Source organism: Balaenoptera musculus, chromosome 2, assembly GCF_009873245.2.
Source record: "Balaenoptera musculus isolate JJ_BM4_2016_0621 chromosome 2, mBalMus1.pri.v3, whole genome shotgun sequence".
Classification (NCBI taxonomy): Eukaryota; Metazoa; Chordata; class Mammalia; order Artiodactyla; family Balaenopteridae; genus Balaenoptera; species Balaenoptera musculus.
Window position 1 is genome coordinate 10958716 of NC_045786.1, and position 27624 is coordinate 10986339.

The 27624-nt window shown below is 37.8% G+C and overlaps 1 protein-coding gene across 5 annotated transcripts in view; it reads left to right on the forward strand.

Annotated features, from left to right (window-relative positions):
• The window catches only part of ENKUR (enkurin, TRPC channel interacting protein), a 42890-nt gene extending 27326 nt beyond the window's left edge, over positions 1 to 15564 (forward strand). For 2 of the 5 annotated variants that reach the window (XM_036844785.1, XM_036844782.1), the window contains exon 5: positions 2957 to 3884. In XM_036844785.1, the coding sequence (XP_036700680.1) occupies positions 2957 to 3133 (177 nt within the window). In that variant the 3' untranslated portion in view covers positions 3134 to 3884. Of the gene's footprint in view, positions 1 to 2956; positions 3977 to 15435 lie in introns of those variants that run through there. The other 3 variants (XM_036844786.1, XM_036844781.1, XM_036844780.1) reach the window with 3 other exon arrangements.
• The last annotated feature ends 12060 nt before the right edge of the window (positions 15565 to 27624 follow it).

Here is a 27624-nt window from a genome sequence, read left to right on the forward strand (position 1 = left end):
CTGTGACCACAAATAATAGGGAAAGATCACCCAAGGAGCTATGAGAAACCTTTGATATTTCAAAGTGTATAAATACATAGATTTCTTCTCTGCAATAGGCAACCCTGTGGAGCACTGTGGAAACATATTTCCCATTTCATAATGCAAGGCTGTAGAGAAACAGAATTCTTTTGAGGACTTCTTATTGGAATACTTCTCATACACTATTAACAACTGTGTTAGCCCATCCCCCTCTTTTTAAAATTTAGAAGACGCTTCTACCTTTTCCCTTTCCCAAATCCTTGATATAATCTCACTCAAGAAATGTTCAGCATTTGTGGCCTTTTTTCTCAACAAATCTTTTCTATAAAGTGTGTCCAAACTTGTAGTCATTTTTACCTGAGCATGGAAATAAATCATTTTGTCCCCGAAAAGTTTACAAGATTAAATTTGTACTATGAGGGCTTATTATGAAGGTATTGTTATATAAGGCACTTCTAATTCTCTCATAAATCTAAATGTATGGCCATGATTTTCAAGGACCATATTTTCTTTCTTTTTTTTTTAATCAATAGTTTTAAATTATGCTACTCCTGAGCTCTGGCTAGGACTTCCAATACTATGTTGAATAAAAGTGGCAAGAGTGGGCATCTTTGTCTTGTTCCTGATCTTAGAGGAAAAGCTTTTAGCTTTTCACCATTGAGTATGATGTTGGCTGTGGGTTTGTCGTATTTGGCCTTTATTATGTTGAGGTATGTTCCCTCTGTATGCACTTTGTTGAGAGTTTTTTTTAATCATAAATGGAGGTTGAATTTTATCATGCTTTTTTGCATCAATTGAGGTGATCATATGATTTTTATCCTTTACTTTATTAATGTAGTGTATCACATTGACTGATTTGCGAATATTGAACCAGCCTTGCCTCTCTGGAATAAATCCCACTTGAATAGGATACAGGCATTACCTTGTTTTATTGCACTTCATTTTACTGTGCTTCACGGATACTGAGATTTTTACAAATTGAAGATTTGTGGAAACCCTGCACTGCCAGATGATGGTTAGCATTTTTTAACAGTAAAGTATTTTTTTAATTACAGTATTTGGTTTTTTAAACATAATGCTATGCATACTTAATAGACTATGGTCTATTTCTAGTTTCATACCATTGTGGTCAGAAAATATGTTTGATATGATTTCAATCCTCTTAAATTTATTAAGACTTGATTTGTAACCTAACATATGATCTGTGCTGGAGAATGTTCTGTGTACACTTGAGAAGAATGTGTATTTGTTGCTTTTGGATGGAAAGTTTTATATATATCTGTGAAGTCCATCTGATCTAACCTGTCATTTAAAGTTGATGTTTCCTTACTGATTTTCTGTCTGGATGATCTATCCATTGATCTAAGTGGAATATTAAAGTCCCCTACTATTATAGTATTGCTGTCTGGTTTTTTCTTTCAATTTGTTAATATTTGCATTAATTTTTTTTTTAAGAGCTCCTGACTTATTTATTTATTTATTTTATTTTTTTGGCTGTGTTGGGTCTTTGTTTCTATGTGAGGGCTTTCTCTAGTTGTGGCAAGCGGGGGCCACTCTTCATCGCGGTGCGCGGGCCTTTCACTGTCGCGGCCTCTCTTGTTGCAGGGCACAGGCTCCAGACGCGCAGGCTCAGTAGTTGTGGCTCACAGGCCTAGTTGCTCTACAGCATGTGGGATCTTCCCAGACCAGGGCTCGAACCCGTGTCCCCTGCATTGGCAGGCAGATTCTCAGCCACTGCGCCACCAGGGAAGCCCTGCATTAATATTTTGATGCTCCTATGTTGGGTACATAAATATTTAAAAATGTTATATCCTCTTGTTGTATCAACCCCTTTATCATTATGACATGCCCTTTGTCCCTTATTACAGTCTTTGTTTCAAAGTCAGTTTTTTCTGTCATAAGTATAGCTACCCCAGCTTTCTTTTGGTCTTCATTTGCATGGGATATGTTTTTCCATCTGTGTGTCAGGGATCATAATTTCCAGGCAATATTTTAAATTCTACTTTCAGTTTTACTTTTCATTTTTGTGTAAATAAAATGATTTGTGCACCCATAGTGAATAACAAAGTGTTAATTTATAAAATTTCATTGCATGAGTTCAATTAGTTTAAGACCATTTTATCAGTGGAGCCTCTAGTGCATTGTGATAAGAAATGATAACTGTGCAGAGATGGAAATAACCTTTATTGCTCCTAAGAGATTCCTAATTTTGAATTTGTTGGTTTCTGAGAACATAAAAGGTTAACTTACATTATTGAATTAGCATATGTGTTACATGTAATGATATTTCAGTCATTTCTAGAATAAATTAATGGGAAGTATAGATCCATTAACTATATGGAGGAAGAATTCTTTCTAATACTGAAAACACATAAAAGATTATCACTTGTTAAATTGAATTTTGGCATGTTATACAATTCCATTTAGTCAGATGTAAGAAAACATGGCCATGTAAGTCAGAATCAAGTGTTTTGATGTGATTTCTCTGTTGAAGAATGAGGATAATATTTTTTTTCTAAAGAAAAAAAATGAAAATTTTTATAAGAAATAATTTCCTGTTCAAAATTGTTTTTTTGCTTGGGACATCAACTCTTAAGTTGTTTTTACCAAAGCATTTGCTACGAGCTTAGTTTCATACTACTCATAACTCTGCACACACGTATTTGATGGTAAAAACAAGTACAGTAACATTAAAAACAAAGAAAATAAATACTCCCAGTGGGAATTGAGCACACAATCAAGGACAGGGTTTGGCCTCTGTACAGTATTTTTTGTTACTGTGGCCAAGAACTTGATAAACACATATCATTTTTTAGTTATTTTTGTCAGCTTTCTTTACCTGTTTACATTTTTCCTTCCCAGTGCAATTTTCTTTGCAATTTACTCTGCTTCTGCAGTTTACTTGGCTATGTACAGTTTTCTTTACCATTTGCAGGGGCTGAAAAAGAACTGGGAAGAAGTACATAAGGAGTTTCAGTCCCTCTCGGTCTTCATCGACTCCATACCAAAGAAGATTCGCAAGCAGAAGCTGGAAGAAGAGATGAAGCAGCTGGAACACGACATTGGTGTCCTCGAAAAGCACAAAATTATTTATATTGCTAATAAGCAATAGTGGATTTTTAAAAATATAGTCATTTTAACATAGAAAAGAAAACCCACGGAAAACATAGAAATTAAATCATAAGTTTTTTTCAAAGAGGAAAATACTATGAAGAGTATAAAACTAGTCTTTACCAAAATGCTTAGGCAACGTTTAAAGAATAATTGTATTATTTACTTACATAGAGAAAAAAAAAATTTTTTTTTTCACCAGCGTCAGGGTTTCCATGTATAACCTGATTAAAATTTGATGTACTTGTTTCAGATAAACATTCATTTCTGGGCCCTGAAAAATAAAGTCAGCACTCAGAACTTCACGTTTTTTTCTACACTGCGTAATACAAGGAATACAGGGTTAAAAACTGTAAAGTATTTTGAATTGGAAATAGTGGTGTAAGCTTTTTTACTACTCTGAAGTATTTTCTACATATTATTCCAGAGATCCAAAAATTACATATATTTTCTGGTAGCCTATGTCATTTGCAGCTATTCACACCTATAAATATTTTCAATATCCATAATGTTATATATAGGCTGAGAGGTTTACATTTGGAGGAAGAAAAATTAAGAAGATAACATAAAATCAAGGAGACAACTTATAAATTGTGTCACTAAGGATTGTTGAAGAGAATAGCCTTCTTCCTGACATCCAGCTTTTAAAAACTGCTATTCTAGGTGCTTTATTCCATAATTTACTATGTGTATTTCACTCAAATGGATATTACTTTTTCTTTTTGGCTTTCTCTATTTCATGAATTCTAATGTTTCTATTTGTAAGGTTACATAATTTATTAAGCAATAAGTTTATGTAAGTAGAGCTGTCTTCAACTCAAAATAAATGAGCCTATAAATGTCCAAGAAGGAAAAGATTCTTTTATGAAATTTTAAATAGAGAGATTTGGTAAAATATATGAAACTATAAAATATCAGAGCAATAACCATTTTTACTGCTTACACTGATTTTTATCCTGTTGGCAACACAGAAAAAAATGATAATTTTTTCAGGCTTTTTCACAAACACGGAATTTGGGAGCATTGTAGAAAAGCTAACTTTCATTAAAGAAAAATTTTTATGTACAAATATTTTTGAAAACTCACTTTAAACTTTTTTTCACGTATCTATCTAGGCATCATTTCTTTATTCCTTTATTACCTTAGGACAGATATAAAATAAAGAATAGTACAGTTGACCCTTGAACCATTAAGGGGCTAGGGGCGCTGATCTTCCACACAGTTGAAAATCTGTGTATACCTTATAGTTAGTCCTCTGTCTGTTTGGTTCCTCCATATCCATGGTTCCATATCCTCAGAGTCAACCAACCACAGATTGTGTAGTACCACCGTGTTTATTATTGAAAAGAATCCACGTGTAAGTACACCCACACAGTTCAAACCCATGTTGTTCAAGGGTCAAATGTATATGATAAATTCTCATTTATGCAGAATTTCCTTCCTTTTTAAGGCTGAATAATACTCCACTGTCTGTATATACCCCATTTTGCTTATCCTTTCTTCTGTTGATGGACACTTGGGTTGCCTCCACGTTTTATCTGTTGTGAATAAGGCTGCTGTGAACATAGGTATACAAATATCTCTTTGAGACCCTGCTTTCAATTCTTTTGGGTATATATCCAAAAGTAGATTTGCTGAATCATATGGTAATTCTATTTTTAAGTTTTTGAGGAAATGTCATACTCTTTTCCACAGCAGCTGTACTATTTTACATTCCCACCAATGCTGTACAAGTGTCCCAGTCTCTCCGCATCCTTGCCAACACTTGTTGTTTTCTGTTTTTTGGTAGTAGTCATACTAATAGGTGTGAGGTGGCACCTCATTTTAGTTTGGTTTGCATTTCCTTACTGATTAGTGATGTTAAGTATCTTTTCTTGTGCTTATTAGCCATTTGTATGTCTTCTGTGGAGAAATGCCCTTTGCCCATTTTTTTAATTGGATTTTTTGATTTTTTTGTTGTTGTTGAGTTTTAGGAATTTTCTGTATATTCTGGATATTAATCCCGTATCACATATAGGATTTGCAAATATTTTCTTCTGTGGGTTGCCTTTTTACTTTATTGATAGTGCCTTTTGATATACAAAAATTTTCAATTTTCATGAAGTGTCCAGTGTGTCTATTTTTTCTTTTGTTACCTGTGCCTTTGGTGTCATATCCAAGAAATCACTGCCAAATCCAATGTTGTAAAGGATCTTTTATCCTGTTTTTTCTTGCAAGAGTTTTATTGTTTTAGGTCTTACATTTAGGTCTTTGATCCATTTTGAGCTAATGTTTATACATGATGTTAGTAAGTTTTAAAATCAGAAAGTTTTGAATCCTCCAGTCTTGTTCATCTTTTTCAAGATCATTTTGGCTATTCGGAGTCCCTTGAGATTCCACATGAATTTAGGATAGGTTCTTTTATTTCTGCAAAAAAAGGTCATTGGGATTTTGCTAGTGATTGCATTGAATCTGTAGATTGGTTTGAGTAGTCCTGACATTTTAACTATATTAAGTCTTCCAATCCATGAACATGGGATGTGTTTCCATCTATTTTTGTCTTCTTTAATTTCTTTCAGCAACGTATTATAGTTTTCATTATACAAGTCTTTCACCTCCTTGGTTAAGTACATTCTTAAGTATATTTGATGCTATTGTGAATGGAATTGTTTTTGTAATTTCCTTTTTAGATCATTCATTGTTTATAGAAATACAACTGACTTTTGTGTGTTGACCTTATATCTTGCTACTTTGCTGAGCTCAGTAATTAATTCTAACAGTTTTTTTTGTGTATGAAATCTTTAGAGATTTCTACATGGAATATCAAATAATCTGCAGATAATTTTACTTTTTCCTTTCCAACTTGGGTGGCTTTATGTCTTTTTCTTGCCAGTTGCTCTGACTAGAACTTCCAGTACTACGTTGAATAGAAGTGGTGAAAGCAAGCATCCCTGCCTTGTTGCTGATCTCAGAGGAAAAGCTTTCAGTCTTTAACCATGATGTTCACTGTAGGTTTTTAGTATATAGCTTTTATTATGTTGAGATAAGTACCTTTTATTCCTAGTTGTTGGGTTTTTTTGTGTGTTTTTATCATGAAAGGGTGTTGTGAACATCACTTTTTAAACTAAGAGCTATCTCTCAAACGATCAGTGTGTTCTCTCCTAGTTATCAAGCTATGTGGGAAGAAAAATCATAATCAAAAGGGTATCTTGGCTAGAACAGAGTAAAAAAAAGTAATTAGATTATAAAAATCTCTTCAGCTAACAAAGCTCATTCATTGTCATTCAACAAATACTAACTGTCTATAATGTGCCAGGAACTGTTCTGATTGCTGGGTAGAAAAGTGAACAAAATAACTATGTTGGAAGACACAAGTAATCAGACAAATGCATCTATAATTAGAAATTGAAATTAGTGATTGGTAAGAAAAAAAAAATAGGAGGCTATTTTGCAAGGGAATATAAAGTGAGTCCTAAATCAGATTTTATAGTTAAGGGGATGCATTTCTGAGGATCTGACATTTAAAAATAGGCTAAAGAATGAGTAAAAGTTAGGAGAGATGGGGAAGAGAAATATTGTGGAGGGAAAAAGAATCCAAGCAGAGAGAATAAAATGTGTAAAGGATCTGGGGCAGGAAACCCTGAACCCATAGGAGGAAGGCAGCCATTAGGGCTGGATGGTACTTAGAGAAGGGAGAAAGGTGCAAGGTGAAGATGAAGAGGGAAGCAGGGGCCATTGGTGTGTTTTAAGCAGGGAGGTGGCACGAGGCGAAAAATATTTTTATTTTTTTATTTTTTAAATATTTATTTATTTGGCTGCACCAGGTCTTAGTTGCAGCACGGGGGATCTTCGTTGCCATGTGTGGGATCTTTAGTTGCAGCATGCAGGATCTAAGTCCCTGACCAGGGATTGAACCCGGGCCCCCTGCATTGGGACCATGGAGTCTTAACTGCTGGACCACCAGGGAAGTCCCAAAGAGTATTTTTAAATGATCATTTACTATATGGATTAAAGTGGAAGAATGAATGAATGGGGGGATACTAATTAGGAGACTATCATAGTCCTCCAGGTAAAGAAGATAGTGGCATAGACCAAAGCTGTGGTAGCGAAGGCAAAGAGTAGCTGTTGGCTTCCAGAAATATGTAAGAAATAAAAATGTAACTTGGTGATGGATTGAAAGGAGAAGAGAGTGGTTTCAAGGATGACAGCTACATTTCTGATTTGAGCAACTGGTCAGTGAGGGCGCCATTTTCTGAGGTGGAAAAATCTAAAGGAGGAGCAGATTGGAGGAGGTTATGGTGAAGAATGAAAAATACAATTTTTTTTAAGCTAGTGTTCTTTATTTATTTATTTTTTGGCCACATCATGCGGCATGCAGGATCTTAGTTCCCCAACCAGGGATCGAACCCGTGTCCCCTGTATTGGGAGCGTGGAGTCTTAACCACTGGGCAAGGGAAGTCCCAAGAATACGATTTTTGACATGTTGTATTTATGATAATCTTGTGACATCTAGTTGGAAATTTAGGTAGGTAGATATTTGAGTCAGAAAAGAGATCTGGGGTAGAATGATAAATTTTGAAATTCAGCAGTGTGAATGAGACCCTGGGACAAAGAATTGAGTGAGGAGACAGTGAATGAGCTCCCATCAACTCTTGTGTTCAGAAGTCAGATGGGAGAGCAGGAAGGAGCAAGGAGATGAAAGATTGAGTGACCCAAGAGGTCAGAAGAAATCCAGGAAGCCAAGAAAATTCAAGAAAGGAGTGCCCTTTTCCTAAGGTAGAACTTTGAAAATGGGAATGAAATTCTCAACACCTGGCCACGCCTTCCTCTTCCCTGCTCTGAGCAGGCTACAGGTCACCTTCTATATGGGCTCCTCTGCTCCTGTTTTATATTTGCAGTCCAAACTCTTATGCTGAAACCCTTTTATCTCTCTAGGTATGTTAATCTCATTGATCGATGTCCCAAAATTAGCATGTGACTTAAGGTGCCCATTAATACAGCCCACATGAACACAATTCGACTACCAAAGTGAAGGAAACTTCTCAGCAGCTCAAGGACATTTTTCAGCAGTTAAGGAAGCCAATGCTGCTTAATATCATAATTAACTCTTTAGAGGGCAATCTAATTTCACAGAAGGTGGTCTATTCATAAATACTGATTACTCCAAGTTGGAGACAAACATTTATAAGGGACAAAAAGAGCAAGGTAGTTTTTTTTTGGAGCATTTCTTTCTTCCTGCTCTGATGTGCCATGGTGAAAAAAATCAGCAGGTCTGACTCTGACAGTAAGTTATGTGACTTTTTGGGCAATCACTTAGTGTTCCTCAACCTTGGTTCCATCTATAAAGCAAACTGAACTAGATTCTGTCTCACCCTCCTTCCAGTTCTAATGGTGTGTCACTATACAACGATATGACTATTTTCAACCTCGCTTAAGCAGAAGTTTGGTCTTTAGACTGATCAGAATGCAGAAAATCGTGAAGAGGATCCAGAGCCAATGAGTTTCACCAGCCCTCGTCAGCTCAACCCGCCATTTGACAAACTGGAAAAAATGTTAAGTAAAGTGAAAAACATCACTTGTTTGCAGATCTTTTTAGATGAAGATTCTCTTAATAATAGTCATTTGAGGTTTTCAATCACAGGGTGTTCTTCACTCTAAGGATTTTAAGTAGATGGTCTCTCTAGAAAACTAGTGCTGAAAGGAAAAAGGAAGGAAGGGAGGACAGGAGAGAGGGAAAGGGACAGGGGGAGGGAGGGGAGGAGAAGTGTTTAAAAAGAAATGGGATAATGTCCCTTTAGCTAGAAAGAGTGGTTCCAGTTACAGAAGAACATTCTCTCTGACTGTACCAGAGCCTCTATGCTTTTAGACGATATCTGACAAAACAAAACAAAACAAAAAACAAAAAACTTGTCTTCATAATAAAAAAATACTGAATGAGGTCATTTTTTCTTCACACATAATGTGCCTGTGATGAGAAAGAACTGAAATTAGCAACAGACTAAGTTAATGCTAATTATCCCTGAAAACTAAAGATAATGTTTCACAGGATTGGTGTAAAAAGACCATGCACATAATAATTTGTTTAAACTGCACATGCAGATATGGCCTTTAGATACACACTTTTTATTCTAAAAGATGTTGCCTCTATAGGAAATGAAACTGGATGGGTGTTTGTTTGTTTGTTTACCTGCCTTCACTTAGGCACCCAGATGAGTGTTGTCTATGAAGTTAGGGTATACACTTATCTAAATGATGCTCCTGATGTGGAAAACATCTGTGGAATTCTTTTGGAATAAAAAGCATTCCTCCCACCCCTGAACCTCTACCACCAAGTTCTCCTTTCCTGAGACAGCCAATGCTTCAATTTTTTATGTACCTTTTCAGAAATATAAAAGCAAATGAATGGACTTCCCTGGTGGCACAGTGGTTAAGAATCCGCCTGCCAATGCAGGGGACACGGGTTCGAGTCCTGGTCCGGGAAGATCCCACATGCCACAGAGCACCTAAGCCTGTGCGCCACGACTACTGAGCCTGCGCTCTAGAGCCCGCGAGGCACAACTACTGAGCCCACGTGCTGCAACTACCGAAGCCTGTGAGCCTAGAGCCCGTGCTCCGCAACAAGAGAAGCCACCGCAATGAGAAGCCCGCGCACCGCAACGAAGAGTAGCCACCGCTTGCCACAACCAGAGAAAGCCTGCGCTCAGCAACAAGACCCAACACAGCCAAAAATAAAATAAATAAATAAATTTATATATATATATATATATATATAAAAAGATCCTGCAAGCCTCGCAGCGTGGTCAAAAAAAAAAAAAGAAAAATCAAATTAAAAAAAAAAAGCAAATGAATATATGTATATATATATGGATATATAAATGTATATATACCTATATGTATATATATGATATATGTACATATATACATGGATGGATATATACATATATATCATGAAATACACCTAATTATGTATATTATATATACATACATATTTCTCTCACTTTTTAAAAACTCAACTAAGAGCACACAGTAACACTTGCCTTTTCAGTTAGTAAGCTCATTTTTTATCAATACATAATGTTCTTCATTCCTTTTTGTAGATGAATAGTATTAAGTTGTATGGGTGTATATAATATATTTTACCAGCACCCTATTGATGGACATTTATTTCATTTAAGTTTTTTCAGTATTTCCTATTAAAAGCAGTGCTGAAGTAACTGACCTTGAACCTACCTCATTTTACACATTTGGCTATATTTGTAGAAAATCATTCCCAGGAGTAAAATAACTAGGTCAAAAGGTATGTACACTTGTAATTTTATTAGAAACTCTTTTAAATTTTGCTCTGTGTGTGTTTGTGTGTGTGTGTGTGTGTGAATAGGTGATGTATATACATGGTCAAAAATTCAAAATTCATAACTACCCAAAGGTGAGTAAGGAGAAGTAAGTCTCCCTCATGCTTCTTTCCTGTAGCCACTGAATCCCCCTGCCCAGAAGCAACCACTGTGACCAGCCTCTGTGTACTTTCCAAATAATACTCTAGGCATATGTGTGTAGGATAAAAGTAATGATATATGTGTCTATAGGAGAATTACTCCAATTCAACAGGTATGTGGTTTTCTTCTGGTATGTCAGTGGAGATCAGAAGACTCTTGCCAAGAGAGGTATCATATAGTCAGTGTAAGCACTCAGGCAAGGAATAGCTTTTTTATCGTCCCATCATTCATTATCAGCCATTATCTGTAGATTCGATCAAGAAAGCAGAGGTTTTATTGACTTTCACTATGCCTGTGTGTTCATTCTGGATGGAAGAGAGGCCATGGATATGGGACCTTGCCCTGTCCTTGGCCACACCATGTTGAATTTCCAATCTGGGTTCATTGCAACCATCTGAGATCTGCTTTCATCTTCCTAGTGGTGGGGTGTGCATTGAGTCTACTGATTCCTGTGTTTGGTGTTCTTCTCTTTCTTAGAAACACTGGAAGCCTACACATTAATTAACTTTAGATTGCAGGCCACATTCAGAGAACCTCCCTTAACTTTATTCACTCCCATCTTTCTGTGCAAATGGGCCTGAGTTCTTCTCTTTCTTAGTATCTTGTTAAAAATAAGAAGCAGTCGACCCACCACAATATCCTAAGTTTTTACAAACAGTCCCCCTTGAGAGTGTAGCTAAGTCACGTGGTTTCTCTTCTGTGACAGTACAAGAGACAATTTTACCAAATACTTTGCCGTGGAATAACAAGGGTCAGCAGCTTCCCAGCCTGTCCAAGAATCTTTCCTATCATGCTTATGCCACCCTGTTCATGACTATTAAAAGGAATTGGACCTTTCATGGCTCAGAAGTCTGTCAAGTCTTACCTTTCATAGGATCCTGTTCCAATGATGTGGTTCTTGTATCACCTAAGTGAACATAATAACCAGAGTTTGCTATTACACGCTCAAGGCCCCCTATTCACCAGTAGGATTCAAAGTTTCTTTTAAGCAAGGAAAGCAACAAAACAGAGGGACCAGCAGCTGTCTGCTTTCCTTTCTATCTCCTGGTCTTTTTGAGGACAACACAAAGGACAAACTTTAATCTTGTGCAATTCCCACATGTATGAGCTGTGCTTTTTGGACTGATACAGGTTTCTTTTATCTTCATTGGCTTTGAGGAGACAGTGAAATTTTCTCCTGGGTAAGCTCTATGGCTGTACACAGCCAGCAGGCTAGGATTCAGGCCCAGCACCCTGGAGGTCACATGTGGTTCCATCTGGACAAACACTTCAAAACAAATTCCCTGGCTTTTCTTCAGAATTATTGAGATGACAGGCAGCTGCCACCCACGTGGTAAGATGGTGTCCAGCACTAACACGAAGGCCTTACAGTATGTGGGTGGTAGACAGTGAGACTGGTGAGTTAGGCTTTAAATTATTAAATTATCTTAGAATTTGGAACACCATCTTGCTATATCATTAAACTGCTGTAATTCTTTTGCAGTGCACCCATAGCTTTTCCAAAAATCACTGTGACACACCCTTTGGGGATTTAAAATACAGTAGTAAAGCTTAAAAGACTCTATTTCTTCTAAGTGTATTTTATAACATAAAAAATAATGTGCCAAGGTTCCAAGTTTTCAGAATTTCTAGTTATTTCAGAATTAGCCAAACAAGTTAATGACAATTGACTCATACACTTTTTGAAAATTAAATAAAATGGAAACTTTTCATAAAGTAAAAATGTAAGCCACAGGCCTTAAAGAGAATAATCCTCTTTGTAAAAAACGCATTATTCTAGCATGATTTAGTCTTGTGTTTCTAGTAATATCTCATACGTTTAAGTATATTTTAAGCAGTTATCTGACATTGATTCATCATATGGCACTTTGGGCATTGTTTTAGGACTCAGGTATTTTTCATGTAAATGGAACTTAATTATATTGAGTGTTCAGACTGATATTTTATTATTACAATCCCTTTAATACACACATTGAGGCTAATTATCTTAAAATAGATTTTTTAAAAACTATTTTAAATGGTTAGATTCTTTTAAAAGTCACATCAGAATTCACGTGTTCAAGATATTTTATTCAAGTGTTTAAGAGAAAACTAATTCTAAAATTATTATACTTGCTAACCAGTATTCTTATGGGGGTCTTATGTAGTGTGATTCTTTTTACCTGCTCTTCCACCTTACACATTGAACTTTTCTATTGCATGTTCTTAAGATCATATTTTGCTTATTCATCCTTCTCATGCCCATATCTCTGCTTTGTTCCATGCTTTTCTGTAGACACAAAAACTTTTCATTTCCAGGACAAATAGTAGTATAATCATTTATAAATGTCAGTTAAACTCAACATATAGAGAGAGCCAACAATGGACAAAACTCAGTTGAAGTGACAATGACTCAGTTTGCTCATGTGTGTATAATGAAACATCACAACTGCACCTAGTCAATAGTGACTATGAGATACCATGAATTCTAAGGCAGTCTCATTTCAGAGATGTTTTGATGTGAAAACTATGCATCTTAAAGTAGATGTAATATAGTAGTAGCCCTTCTACTAAAACATCACACCACCTCCTAGATGTTACCTTTCTTTTAAAACCCGGCTCAAATCCAGCTCATTGTGGAAGCGCCCACGATTATTACACCACTCAACACACCACATTGCTCACAGAACCCCGAGTATCCACTTACGCAGTGGTATGTCACACTTGCTCTCTTTTTCAGAATAAATTCTTAGGAACCAGGCTGTAAGAATCCTCTTTGATATTGCTTAGCATGGCTTTCAGCTGACAGCTGGGGTGATGCCCTCCTGGGAAATTAGAGCAGAATAAAAAGCAGTGGGCATCAAAGTGCCCACTTCGATGGTTAGTTTAGCAAACTTATAGTTTGATCATTCGATGTGCAAACATTTCCCCTTATATTTAGAGCTCTTGTCCTCCCTCTGTAACACCTGCCTATTAAATCCACAATCTGTTGGATTTGACTCCTAACCGATGCTTAATTTGTGTAGCTTAGATATTTCTGTGAAAATTTACTACCATGATTACTCTACCATCTAATGGGGGGAAAAGTTTTGTTCCTATGGTAACTGTTGTAGAACAGTGCATACTTACTATACTTCTAAAATATGCAGCCCAACCTTGTGGGAATACACATCATCTTGAAAGAATTTTCTCCCTTCAATAAAGATTGATATTTTCCCCCATTTTCACCTGATTTCAGAATAAAATAAAACTTTGTAAGAAGTGCTAAGGAAGAGCTTGAGGAAATGAGAACCGTGGATGGGTCTCGCCCCTGCAGCTGTCATGGGAGAGCAACGCAGCCCTCAAGTGGTTTCTGAGAATACATGTCCAATCCCTCTATGGCTGTATTCCTCCCAGACTCTTTCTGTTTTCCATGTCTCATCATGTTTGCTGTGTTTGGGATGTTGCTATGCAAAAATGATATAAAAGAGTGGGGTTTTTTCCTAAGGCAATCAAGCTTAGCAAATGCAAGTTTAGGATGATGCAGAAGTTTCTCAGAAAAATTTTAGCATTCCTTGGGGAATGATTTAAGAATGCTCATGATAAGAAAGGATAAATGTCAATAATGGCCTAAAATGTCATTCCACATGAGAAAATTAATCAGTTCCAGGGTTTTTGTAACTATTGATATCATTTAAACCACAGTTCTTATTTGTATTTTTGCAAACGAGACTTTCTCCATCTTTTTTCTTCAAATTAGTTACTCTCTATGAGTTTTTTCCCTTTAAAAATTCTATGCTACAGGGCCTCCCTGGTGGTGCAGTGGTTAGGAAACAGCCTGCCAATGCAGGGGACACGGGTTCAAGCCCTGGTCCGCAAAGATCCCACATGCCGTGGAGCACCTAAGCCCGTGCGCCACAACTACTGAGGCTGCGCTCTAGAGCCCGCGAGCCACAACTCCACAACTACTGAAGCCCACTGCCTAGAGCCTGCGCTCCGCAACAAGAGAAGCCACCGCAATGAGGAGTAGCTCCCGCTCGCCGCAACTAGAGAAAGCCCACGCGCAGCAACGAAGACCCAACGCAGCCAAAAGTAAATAAATAAATAATTTTAAAAATTATATGCTACAATCTTATTAAAGCAAAGAAACAAATACATCAGAACTACAATTTTTAGTATTCGCTAGAAAAGTTTGCATTATGGTCTCCTTTTTGTTTTATCTTTCTTTTTGTGTGTGTGAATTTTTCTCCAGAGCTTACTTAGAGATCTGTGGATTCTATAGTTCTGTGATAGAAGAGGAATTAGGAAAAATGTTGATAATATCTTAAGCACATAACCCCATCCTCAGCAAACATGACTTATAGACAGTAATGATGAAGGTAGCAGTCCCTGAGTACAGGTCACCCTGCATAAGGTACAGGATTCGTAGGTGGTATTATGGGTTTCCAAACATCCTGCCCTCTCATCAACATGTGACAGTGTCTGAAATTCCACCATCATGTTTTATCGGGCACTCCTGAATTAGATTATCCAAACAGGGAGAAGGCCCCAATAGAAGGAGTCAGAAGGCACGTAAGAGAGTAAGGCAGCATAGGGGACTGAAAAAAAGCGCAGGTGCACAGTTACACCATACAGGGCAGGTCCAGGGGAAGCTTGGACGGCAGAGGATATTATGAAGGATATTAGCTGCTTGATGAGTGACAGCGTGTCAGCATCTGTGTAAAGAGGTTGGCGGAAGACATAGAAGGCATTTCCTGCTTTCTAAGCTTGCCGTGTTGGCTCTGCAAGACCTCAGTTTTGTGCAGTCTCAGACCTCACAGGCAGGATCACCTCAGAACAGCTCAGCTTATGCTTTGTTTTCCTTGTTCATCAGCCCCGGAAAAGGATTGTTGTCGCAGAGAAAGAAAACGGAGTTCTTCTTCCTCTTGGGCCTGGGAACACCCTGCTCCCTATATCCGGATGAGAAGGAAGAAGGAATGGGAGCCCAGGATCTTAACAGCATATGGGTTTAAAAATCTACCAGGTAACAACATTTTCCACCAATATTTTCCACTCTTTCAGTGTCCCAGTGATGATGTAGCTGATGGCCAGAAATACTAGAAGCCTGATCTCTGGTTAAAATCTTTTTTAGAAGACTATAGATTACTTTACTACATCTTCTTATATTTTTAGGCTGCAGCTAATTTCTTTCAGTCTTGGGTGTGTGAAGCCGTAATTATTCGATCAGCTGAGATATATATAACACATATAGATATGTACACAAAGGTATACAGCTGTCATTACCATAGGGCATAAGGGAGGGTCAGCATGATAGACTGCTGAAAAGTCTCTTGTAAAATTTTTGTTCAAGGATCTAAATGTAGAATTAAGCAAAGAGTAATGCAATGAGAAATACTAGGGCTTAACTGAAAGAAAAGACAGAATTCATGATCTTTCATGCCCTACCTCCATGATAAGTATTCAGTTCATTTGGAGGTTTATTCTCCTTTGTAAGAGCCAAAGCCTTTCATCATTTCTGGGCATGGCATACCTCAGAGGCAGACAAGGTGGTACCAGCTGCACATGATGAAAGAAATCACACGATTTCATTGTGTAGAGTAATGACAGGAATGGGCAGTTCAGACCAACTGGACCCATTTCTGCCACTTTTTCAAGCGTGCACGCGTGCACACACACACAGAGCAGAAAAAGAAGACTGAATTTGTGGAGGCGGGAATTGAACCCAGTACCTGAGGAATCTTAAATCTTCTGGGTCTGTTATGGTGGGCAAAGCAGCGGGTCTTGCTCACAGTAAAGAGTAAATTTGTTTATTACATTAGCCCAAAAAAAGCTAAATTATTACATGACTTTTCAAAGCCATGAATAGCCAGTAAAATGAGAAACAGAGATATTGCCACATTTGCTTCTCTAAAATAGTAATGATAGCAAACATATATAGCAGTTACTAGGGTCTGTATTGTTTTAAGGGCTTAAATAAATTCACTTAATGCTCATAATAACCTTATGATTATGGTTAAGTATGATTTTCCTCCTCTTCTAGTAATTGGAAAACTGAGGCACAGAGAGGTTAGGTGATTGTCCAAGAACGCACCGTTACTGACTGGCAGCGGAAGTGTTGACAGGGGAGAGTGTGGACGCCCATTAATAGAGGCATACCCTCAGGCACCTGAAGGGTAAACGACGTACACCGCGCCAAGATTTCACTTAAACTCCAGCATCTTTCTTGTACCATAGTCCATCCACTTGAATGCCTATGTAAGTGAAGTGGCACATTCTAACAGAGCGAGATTGCACCATGTGGAGAAGGCACCCCAGGGAGTGGGCTGGCAGCATAGGCTGCTCAGTGGATAAGTGTCTCAGAAGAAAGTGTCTCAGAAGAAAGTGTCCAGAAAAAGCCCCAAGGCACTGGGAGGAAAAAAGGAAGGAAACTGGAGGGCATTACTGCCTACGAGAAAGTCGGCACTGCTTTCAAAATTAATGAGAAAGTTGCACATACCACACGCAATAGGGTCTCTCCTTTATTAGCCAGTTAAGTATTAAGGATTTTGCATGTTTCATTTTTCTTCTCTAATTACAAAGGTGGTTGTGCACCTATAGGATTAGTTTCATTGCTTTGTATTTGATAAATTCACATATCAAGTCTTTAAATGTAGCAAATGTATGACTTGCTGAGGGCTGTGTAGCTCATTAGCAGATAAAGAAGGAGATGCACTCAGTGTTTTTCCAGAAGAAAACCCAAAAGAGGTTCAGGCAAGATCAGAACTTTCCAGTAAATAAAACTTCTCAAAAATGAGATGGGGTGCCTGCAAAGGGCTGAGTAGCCATCAGTAAAAGCATCCTGACCATAGGCCAGGAATCCCCGCTGGACCAGATGACTTCTAATACTCCTCCTGCCCCAGTGCTAAGACTTTGGTGATTATTTTCACAGGGAACTTGATTTTTTATGTTCATAGACATCTAAACATTTGGAAATTTAATGAAACCATTTTAAGTAGTAAGAAATTGAAAGACAGAGCTCTCAGTTAATTTTATGAAGCATGCAGTCTTAGTTTTCTAAATACCCTGGATAAGTTGGCAAGCCCTCTGCAGTGCTGGGGCTCAGAATCGGGGCTGAGCAAGTATGTGAGGGCTGTGGTCCCTGAGGGCCTGAGTGCAAGGAATAGATACAGCGGAGAGGAAGGAAGGGGATGGAGGAAAAGAGGAATAATACAAGTGACAGGGATCCTGATACGAATGTAATCATTACAACAGTCACATCAGAGAATCATGGCTGTTCTCATTTTTCACATGGAGGAACTGAATCTCAAGGTCGTGAGTCCCAAGACCATGCGGTAAGTGGCAGAGGCAGGGCACAGACTGCAGAGCTGTGACTCACCTGTGCAGTAGCTTGCTCAGCCTAGCATGCGTGGCTCTGTATTAAAGACAGGCCTGGGACTTACCTGGTGGTCAAGTGGTTAAGACTCTGCACTCTCAGTGCAGGGGGCCTGGGTTTGATCCCTGGTCAGGGAACTAGATCCTGCATGCCACAACTAAAAGATCCCGCATATGGCAACAAAGATCCCATGTGCTACAACTAAGACCCAGGGCAGCCAGATAAATAAATAAATTTTTTTTTTTTTAAAAACAGAGGTCTGAGAAGAGAAGCTTATTTCCGAATCCTGCCATAAGCCTCATGAATTTAAAATATCAGTACTTTGGGAAGTCTTTATGTTGCTCAGCCTCACCTGAAACTCACCTTTCTTTATATGAGATGGAAATAATATTAATGAACCCTATAAGTCTATTAATTTTTTTTTGCCACACCACGTGCCTTGTGGGATCTTAGTTCCCTGACTGGGGATTGAACCCGGGCCACGGCAGTGAAAGTGCCAAGTCCTAACCACTGGACTGCCAGGGAGCTCCCTAAGTCTATTAATATTATAAACTCAAATTCCCATTTTGAAGGACTAAGAGAAAATGGAAAATGATTGAGTCCATAATAAAGAGAAAGTGTAGAAACCAAGTTTTGATTTTGCTTCTTGACCCAAGCTTTGATTTATATTTCTCTATGTCTGAAACATAATCAATGTTTTCTCTGTGTTTGGTTATGTTTCTCTATTCCAGAAAGCATGAAAGAAAGAAAACCCTCCCACAAACTTTTCTCACATTATTCCATTGAGAGAGGGCTACAGACTAATTAGCTATGGGTCTATTGGCTATCAGACAAACCTTTTCCTTTATCTCTTCAAAACAGAGTAGAAACAGTTGAGACCAGCATAAGATCTGTTACTCTAGGACAGTGATACCTAACTAGAAATGATTTTGTCCCTTCCTCCCCTCCAGGAGGACATTTGACACTTTCTAGAGATATTTTTATTACCACAACTGGCAGTGGTACTGGCTTCTAGTAGGTAAAAGTCAAGGATGCTGCTAAACATCCTACAATGCACTGAACAGCCCAACAACAAAGACTTATTTGGCCCAAAATGTCAATATTGCTAAGGTTGAGAAACCCTGGTCTAAGACCTGGTAAAATGCATGGGAGTTTACGTACCTGGGCATGCCCCTGGCAAAATCTTCTAGGCCTCCAAACCTAGGGAATCTCAGCACAGTGGAATTGCCTAGAGCTTTGTGGGAAGAGAACATTTTCCCTGTATTCTCCATTAATTTTCACAGGTTCATAAACTGGGCTTAGATAATTATTTCCAGTGTCTTCTTTCTCCATTCTTTCTCATTATGCAAAGGCAAACCGGATTTTGAGAATTTTTGCTTGTCTATTATTTTACATCGTTTTTCATGGTTTGATTTTTAGGCCAAATTTTTCCTTTCTGTTAATTTAATTTTTTTTACAAAGGGAAGAGAATGTGGAAGAAGATTTGGAAAAAAAAACTTTTAAATGTCTGATCTCTCTAAGAATAAGAACAATCATTGGAAATTTATGTTCCAAGTTTTCCAAATTAACACCAAATGGTTTCTGAACAACTACTCGAATGACAATTTCAGTAACCATTTTCAATATTTATAATTTTTAAAAGTCTGCTATTTTAAAAAAATTCAATCTGATTAGACAACTGGCCTGAATCCAAGAAGTATGCTGAAAGCAAGAACTCAGAAACACAAACTAGTTTTAAAACTTAAAAAAGAAATGTTGATAAAGAATGCAGAAAGTTCACAGGTAAGAAAAAAAGAAAACATAATACAAAAGGTGATAGAACTTGACTATCAAGGTGAAAAGGTAATGAGTGCAAAGTCCAGGTATGACATTTATGATTTTTGAGACAGTCTGTCTATATCACTTAAGCTTTGGCAAAATCCCCAGACTCACAGAGAAGACTGAGTCATCCCTCATTCCTTTATTCTCTGTAAAAAAGGTGACCTGGGTGTATATTCTGTGACTGATTGTGCTGAACATGATGAAAATCTGAGAATAAAAAGCCAACGACATCAGTTGTAAAGTGAGAAAGAAATTATTTCCTGGTTACGCATTTGGCCTTATCATACAAACTAGATTTTTCTGGCCTCCTGTTTCTTTAAATGATCTTAACTTAAAGATGTGTTGAAAATATCTCACCTGTGCGACTTTTAGGGTTGTTGCCATGTGTGGGTTTGGTATGAACCAACAAGAATCTGAAGGTTATTTCTCAAGCCAAGAGACAAACTCAGATAATGACAAAGTTGGCCTGAGCTTTGAGTTCAAAAGGATCATGATAGTTTTGCTGAGCTCAGAAATAGTGGAGAATTTGAGGTAAAGTGAGTGCTAAAGCAAGAAAACCACTGACCACAGCAACCAAATAGCACCTAAAAATGGCCTGTAGAAACAGAGCATGGCTTCACCCAAATACTAATGCAATGCCCAGTCCTGCATTGAGGGACAACTTTCCACTAAAAGACTTTCCCCAATTGCTCCTTACAGAGAAAATTAGAAAAATGTTAAGTGATTTTAAAATTTGATCCATTTATACTTGTTCCTTAGGTGTAAGTTATAAATATTGGGATTATCAATGTATGTTTGATGGAAACTTATCTGAAGTATATTCATTAATTTTGAAGTTAACTTTTATTGTTGTCCTTCATATTCCAAACATGAAGACCATTAAGTCAAGCTAATTTTTTTCTTTCTAATATAAAATAAAAAATAATAAAGCAATAAATAAAAAAATAGACCTCTTAATTAATTTGGATTCCATTACTATTTGTGCTAATTATACAGAGGCTTTTCTTGTAGCTTACTTTTGTTTTACATAGATGACATATATATATAGATTATATATATATATAAAGTTGATAACCCAAGAGCTATAATTTCATGGAAAATATTAGCTCATTTACATAAAGAAACTGTAAATGATATAGAGTGTAGGTTTATTTATTTAAAACTTTTCGACTGATCTGTTTATTAATGCAGAAATTCTAACTGACTAGGAATTCCATTTTAAATTATTTTTTAATAATAGATAAAATGTATTGTGCACTCCTTAAGTATTTGGTACTCTGAATACGTTATTTTATTTAAGACACACAATAACCCTAAGAAGCAGGAACTAACATTATCTTCATTGAACAGGTGCAGAAAATAAGGCAAAGAAGTTAAGAAACTTGCCCAAGGTCAGGTGGTAGGTGGTGGAGTCTGATTTTAAAGCTGAGTCTGCCTGACTTGGAGCCAAAAGCCTAAAACAGAGTACCATAAACTTTTCATTAGTCTAGGTATTACTTTATGGACTACAGTAAAAGCACATTGTTTTTGTAGTAGTCTATAGTTAAGAATTAATCACAAATTCAAACAGACTTTTCTTATTAGTTCCAATTACTAAGCTTTTAACATATGTTAGCTAATGCTCTTCCCTCAAACCTCAAAGTGTTTTTGCAATAAAATTTTATTCATGTTCAGTTAAAAATCCCATGAGATTTACTATGATTTTCCATTGAAGAAAGACATTAATATTGCAAGCTAAATTTAGAACCATATATCAAGAGCCTTAAAATATTTACATCCTATAACTTAGGAATTCAATTTCTAGAGAATTTTTCCTCCAGAAATAGTTAAAATACATATAAATATTGTATTACAAACATAGTTATTTATATGTTTTTATAAAATCAGAATTCGGAAGTAATAAAAATATATTGAGGAATGGTTAAATAAATGATGACATTGCCATTTCAAGTGATATTTATAAAGAGCTTACTATACCATGGAAAAACACTTGAGTTATATGTTTATTTTACTTAGTGTGTGAAGCAGAGAAGCAGGGCATTATAGAGTAAGCATTTAGTCACAACCGTGTAAGATAAACTTTCCAGAATCGCAAAATTAGAAGATACCAAACACGTTTAAAATGCCTTTGTATTGTACTCTTATTTTTCTATATTTTCGAGTTTAAAATAATTTGCACGTACTAATTCTAAAATGAAAAAACACATTTTAATTTTCTTTTAAAAACGTTATAGGCCAGTAAGATGGCAGAATGAGAGCTCCCCGGCTTGTGTCCCCCACGGCAACAGTACTTTGGTCATCCTCAGACAAAAGTGCCTTTGTGGGAGCTCTGGATCCAGGTAAGAGGTTGTGAAAGCCTGATGGAGCCCAAGATCGTCGAGGGTCGCTTTAAGAAGGCACGCCCACACCCAGGCGGCAGGCCCACTGACCGAGGTCCCAACAACAGGCCCAGAAACAGGCTCTTCTCCCTGTGGACTTGCCAACAGCACCATTCCCCAAGGGACTCACGAGGATAACTGGCCTGCCAACCTCAGTCCCAGTTGAGGACCCTGAAGTGGCCTGTGACCCAGCTCCAGTCCCTCTCGGCCACAATCCAGAAGGAGTCCTGCTCACCCAGGGACCCATGCCCGTCAGTGACCCTGGAGGAAGGCCCACCAACCTTGGTCTGATGGTGGAGCCTGAAGTGGCCCTACAGCTTGGCTCTAGCCCTTCTCAACCATGGTCTGAGAGTAGTCTTGACCACCCAGGGACATGATGGGAGACGTGGTCCTTCACATTCCTGATGGTGGGCCTGCTGACCTTGCTTTGTTTACATATCCTGAAGCAGCCCTGTGACCTCGCTCCAGCGCTACTTAGCCATGGTCCAGAGGCAGTTCGGCTCACCCAAGAACCCAGCAGGAGACATGCCTCCCCATGCCCCTGGAAGTAGGCTTGCAGACCTCAATTCCTGCTGTGGATCATAAAGCAGCCTCTCATCTCAGCTCAGTCCCTCTCAGCCATGGTCCAGGGCAGTCCTGCATGCGCAGGGATCAGTCCTGCATGCGCAGCAGGATCTCTCCCAGGAACCTGGTGGGAGACACACCTGTCTGTGTACATGATAACAGGCCAGCTATCTGCAGATCCAATTGCAGACCCTGAAGTGGACAGTTGTCCCAGCACCAGCCCTACTGACCAAGGTCCTGGAGCCATCCAACCAGAGACCAAACAGGATCCATGCCCACCTGAGCCCCTGGTAATAGGCCCACCAACATCATGAAACACCACTGCGGACCCATACCCCTGAACAACCAATGGATCAAGGAAGAAATCAAACAGATCTTGAGACAAATGAAATGGAAATGAAAATGGAAACACATACCAAAGCTTATGAGATGCAGCAAAAGCAGTTCTAAGAGGGAATTTTTCAGTGATAAATACCTACATTAAGAAAAAAGAAAGATCTCAAATTTACACCTAAATTTACACCTATAGGAACTAGAAAAAGAAGAACAAACTAAGCCGTCAGTTAGCACAAGAAAGGAAATAGCAAGGAAGAGCATAAATAAATAAAAGACCAGAAAAACTTTAGAACACATCTATAAAACTAAGAGTTGGCTTTTTGAAAAGGTGAACAAAATTGGCAAAACTTTAGTGAGACTAACCAAGAAAAAATACATAATATAAATAAATAATTTTATAATAAAATAACAAAATTATAAATAAAATTATAAATGGAAGAGGAAACATAACTGATACCACAGAAATATAAAGGATCATAGGAGACTACTATGAATAATTATATGCCAACAAATTAGATAACATAGAAGAAATGGATAAATCCCTAGAAACATACACCTCTCATGACTGGATCATAAAGAAATAGAAAATCTGAAGAGTCCAGTAATGAGTAAAGAGATTGAAGCAGTAATCAAAAATCTCCCAACAAAGAAAAGCCCACAACCAGATGGTTCCACTAGTGGATTCTACCAAACTTTTACTGAAGAATTAATGCTAATCCTTTTCAGACTCTTCTAAAAAATTAAAGAGATGGAAACACTTCCAAACTTTGGTTATGAGACTAGCGTTACCCTCACACCAAAGCTAGATAAGGACAGTACAAGAAAAGAAAATTACAAACCAATATCCCTGATGAACATAGATGTAAAAATCTTCAACAAAATACTAGCAAACAAAATTCAACAGCACACGAAAAGTATCATACACCATGATCAAGTGAATTCTATGCCTGAGTTGCAAGGATGGTTCAACATACACAAATCAATAAATATGATATACCACATTAGCAAGATAAAGGATAAAAATCATATGATCATCTCAATAGTTGGAGAAAAAGCTTTCGACAAAATTCAACATCCTTTCCTGATAAAAACGCTCAACAAATTAAGTATAGAAAGAATGTACTTCAACATAATAAAGACCATATATGATAAGCCCACAGCTAACATCATACTCAGTGGTGAAAAACTGAAAGCTTTTCCTCCAAGATCAAGAACAAGAAAAACGTTCTCACTCTCACCACTTCTATTCAAGATAGTACTGGACATCTTAACGTGAGTAGGCAAGAAAAAGAAATAACAGGCACCTAACTCAGAAAGAAAGAAGTAAAACTGTCTCTCTTTGCAGATAACATGATCTTATATATAGGAAACCCTAAAAATTCCACCAAGAAACTGTTAAGAGCTAATAAACAGATTCAGTAAAATTGCAGGATACAAAATCAACATACAAAAATCAGTTGTGTTTCTATGCACCAGCAATGGACTATGTGAAAAAGAAATGAAGAAAACAATCCCATTTACAATAACATCAAAAAGAATAAAATACTTAGGAATAAATTTAACCAAAGAGGTGAAAGAAATATGTACACTGAAAACTATAAGACATTGATGAAAGAAATTGAAGAAGACACAAATAAATGGAAAGATATCCCTTGTTCATGGATTGGAAAAATTAATAGTGTTAAAATGTCCATTCTACCCAAGGCAATCTACAGACTCAATGCAATCTTCATCAAAATGTGAAATACCTTTACCTATATCTAATGGAATATAATGTAATATTATATGTTATCGATTATATTTATGTTATGTATTCCATTATAATATACAATATATCCTGTTTTATATATAAATTATATTTTATTTCATATATATGTATAATATTCCACTATATACATATAGTAGAATATTATTCAGCCATAAAAGAGAAGGAAATCCTCCTTTTTCTGACAACATGGATGCATCCAGAGGACAGTATGCTAAATGAAATAAGACAAATACTGTATACTCTCACTTACATATAAAATCTAAAAAAGTAAACTCACAGAAGCAGAGAATAGAGTGGTAGTTTCTAAGGACTGAAGGTGTGGAGGTGGAAATTGGGAAATGATCAAAATGTACCAACTTTCAGTTATAAGACAAATAAGTTCTGGCCATCTAATATACAGCACAGTGACTATAGTTAATAATACTATCTTGTACGCTTTACATTTGCTGAGAGAATAGATCTGAAGTGTTCTCACCACACACACACACACACACACACACACACACACACACACAAAGATAACTGTGTGATAACTATGGGGATGTGTTAATTAGCATGATTGTGGTAACATTTCACAATGTATATCTCAACTTACCACGTTTTACACCTTAAATATACACAATTTTTATTTGTCAATTATACTCAATAAAGCTGGAACAAAAACAAAAAATTAAAATTAAAAGTTATGAACAGAATTACTAAAACTTAGCAAATTCGACCGTCTGTGAGTCAAGTTCAACTTGCCACGAATCCCACTGGTGCAGCTAAGGTAGTGAGTGTAGTTAGAGATCCCGAGGTAGAAAACACAGAGAGAACTCAGTTCCTTCAAGTACAAACCACAGGACTATTAACGTGGGCACTGCAATAGATTCCCATTGTCCTGGATGTGATAGCTCCTTAGAAGCAACCAGGAGCCCAGTATGCCCAGGCCCTTGTATGACTTGCTATATCACATCCCAACTTTGCCACTTGGTTCATCTGGATACCCTATATGCTGGCAGTGTCTCAAAGCAATGGTCTTTGGAAGCCACCGCACTATCACTGAAAGAGACCAAAAGGAAGTGCCACAATGAGATACCTTGCCTCTCTCTTGCTACTCTGAAGGCTGATCTTGTTCATAGCTGGGGGAAAAAAGAAAGTATGCATGGCAGAGGGAATGGGGGTGGGCATGGGGGTAAGTTCTTTGTCTTTTAGGACAAGTCCCATGTCAACTGGAAGGATGGCATAAATTGCAAAGTCATGGCCTTTCAGAGGTTGAGAAAGCCCTTAGCCATGTCCATTTAAGTTCTTTTTGCATATATATTTTTTAAATTTATTTATTTATTTATTTTTGGCTGTGTTGGGTCTTTGTTTCTGTGCGAGGACTTTCTCTAGTTGTGGCGAGCGGGGGCCACTCTTAATCGCAGTGCGCGGGCCTTTCACTGTCGCGGCCTCTCTTGTTGCGGAGCACAGGCTCCAGACGCGCAGACTCAGTAGTTGTGGCTCACGGGCCTAGCCGCTCCGCGGCATGTGGGATCTTCCCTGATGAGGGCTCGAACCCGTGTCCCCTGCATTGGCAGGCAGATTCTCAACCACTGCGCCACCAGGGAAGCCCGCATACTTTTAAAGAGGAAAAAAAAAAAAACCCCAATGCATAGTTGGAAAACAATGTTATATTTTAAATATTTAGTCCTCTCAGATGTATCTTTAAGACCATATAAATTGCTTATTTCAAGATAACAAGTATAAATTTAAATAATTTATAATAATGCAATTTAAAAATACTTTTATAAAACACCCTCTAAAAAGGTTTGCATGGTACAAAATGTTTGGGAAACATTCCATTTTGCTACAGTCTTCTTGAATATTGACAGTGCAGGTTGGCATCTTAAAGGCTTCCAGACATTCCACAAGATAGAAGGGTTTAGCTTTGCTTATCCCATTGTTTCTCAAGCCTAATGAGTCACAACATCTTTTTCAAGCATAAAGAAAAGTGAATCGAGGACTTCTCTGGTGGCGCAGTGGTTAAGAATCTGCCTGCCAATGCAGGGGACACGGGTTCAAGCCCTGGTCCGGGAAGATCCCACATGCTGTGGAGCAACTAAGCCCGTGCACCACAGCTACTGAGCCCGTGTGCCACAACTACTGAAGCCTGCGTGCCTAGAGCCTGTGCTCCACAACAAGAGAAGCCACTGCAATGAGAAGCCCATGCACCGCAATGAAGAGTAGCTCCCGCTCATCGCAGCTAGAGAAAACCCGCGTGCAGCAACGAAACCCAACGCAGCCAGAAATAAATAAATAAATTTATTTTAAAAAAAGAAAAGTGAATCGAAACACACTTTGGGAAGTGTTTCTCTAGGTATGTCCGTGTCCAAATCTCTTTTTTCTTTCTCAGTCTCTTTTCCCATGTGAGACATCAGACCTCAAACTACTTCTCCCCAGCCTCTTTCCCAAGCTCCCTCCACCTCGACCCTAAAATACAACCCAGAACCTGGCAAGAACTGGATCAGTTCCTGAGATATTGCTGGTGGGTTTCGTATATCAACTCTGATCTGAAGAGAATCCATGTTCAGCCAAGAGAACATTCAGTTCCCATTCCACTTGGTCCTTAGTCTCCCCACACCAGCAAAAGTTTTCATCAACTAAGGTCTCCTTGTTTTGTGTGTGTATGTGCGTGTGTGTGTGTGTGTGTGTGTGTGTGTGTGTGTGAAGTGGACATCTTTCCATTAGAAACTTGGCACTGGCTGAGGCACCAATTAATTTTGCATAAGCTGCCACTGCACCATTAGAGGCTAATCCGTTCATTCATAACCACAAGGTATTGTGTTAGGGTCATGTACATGA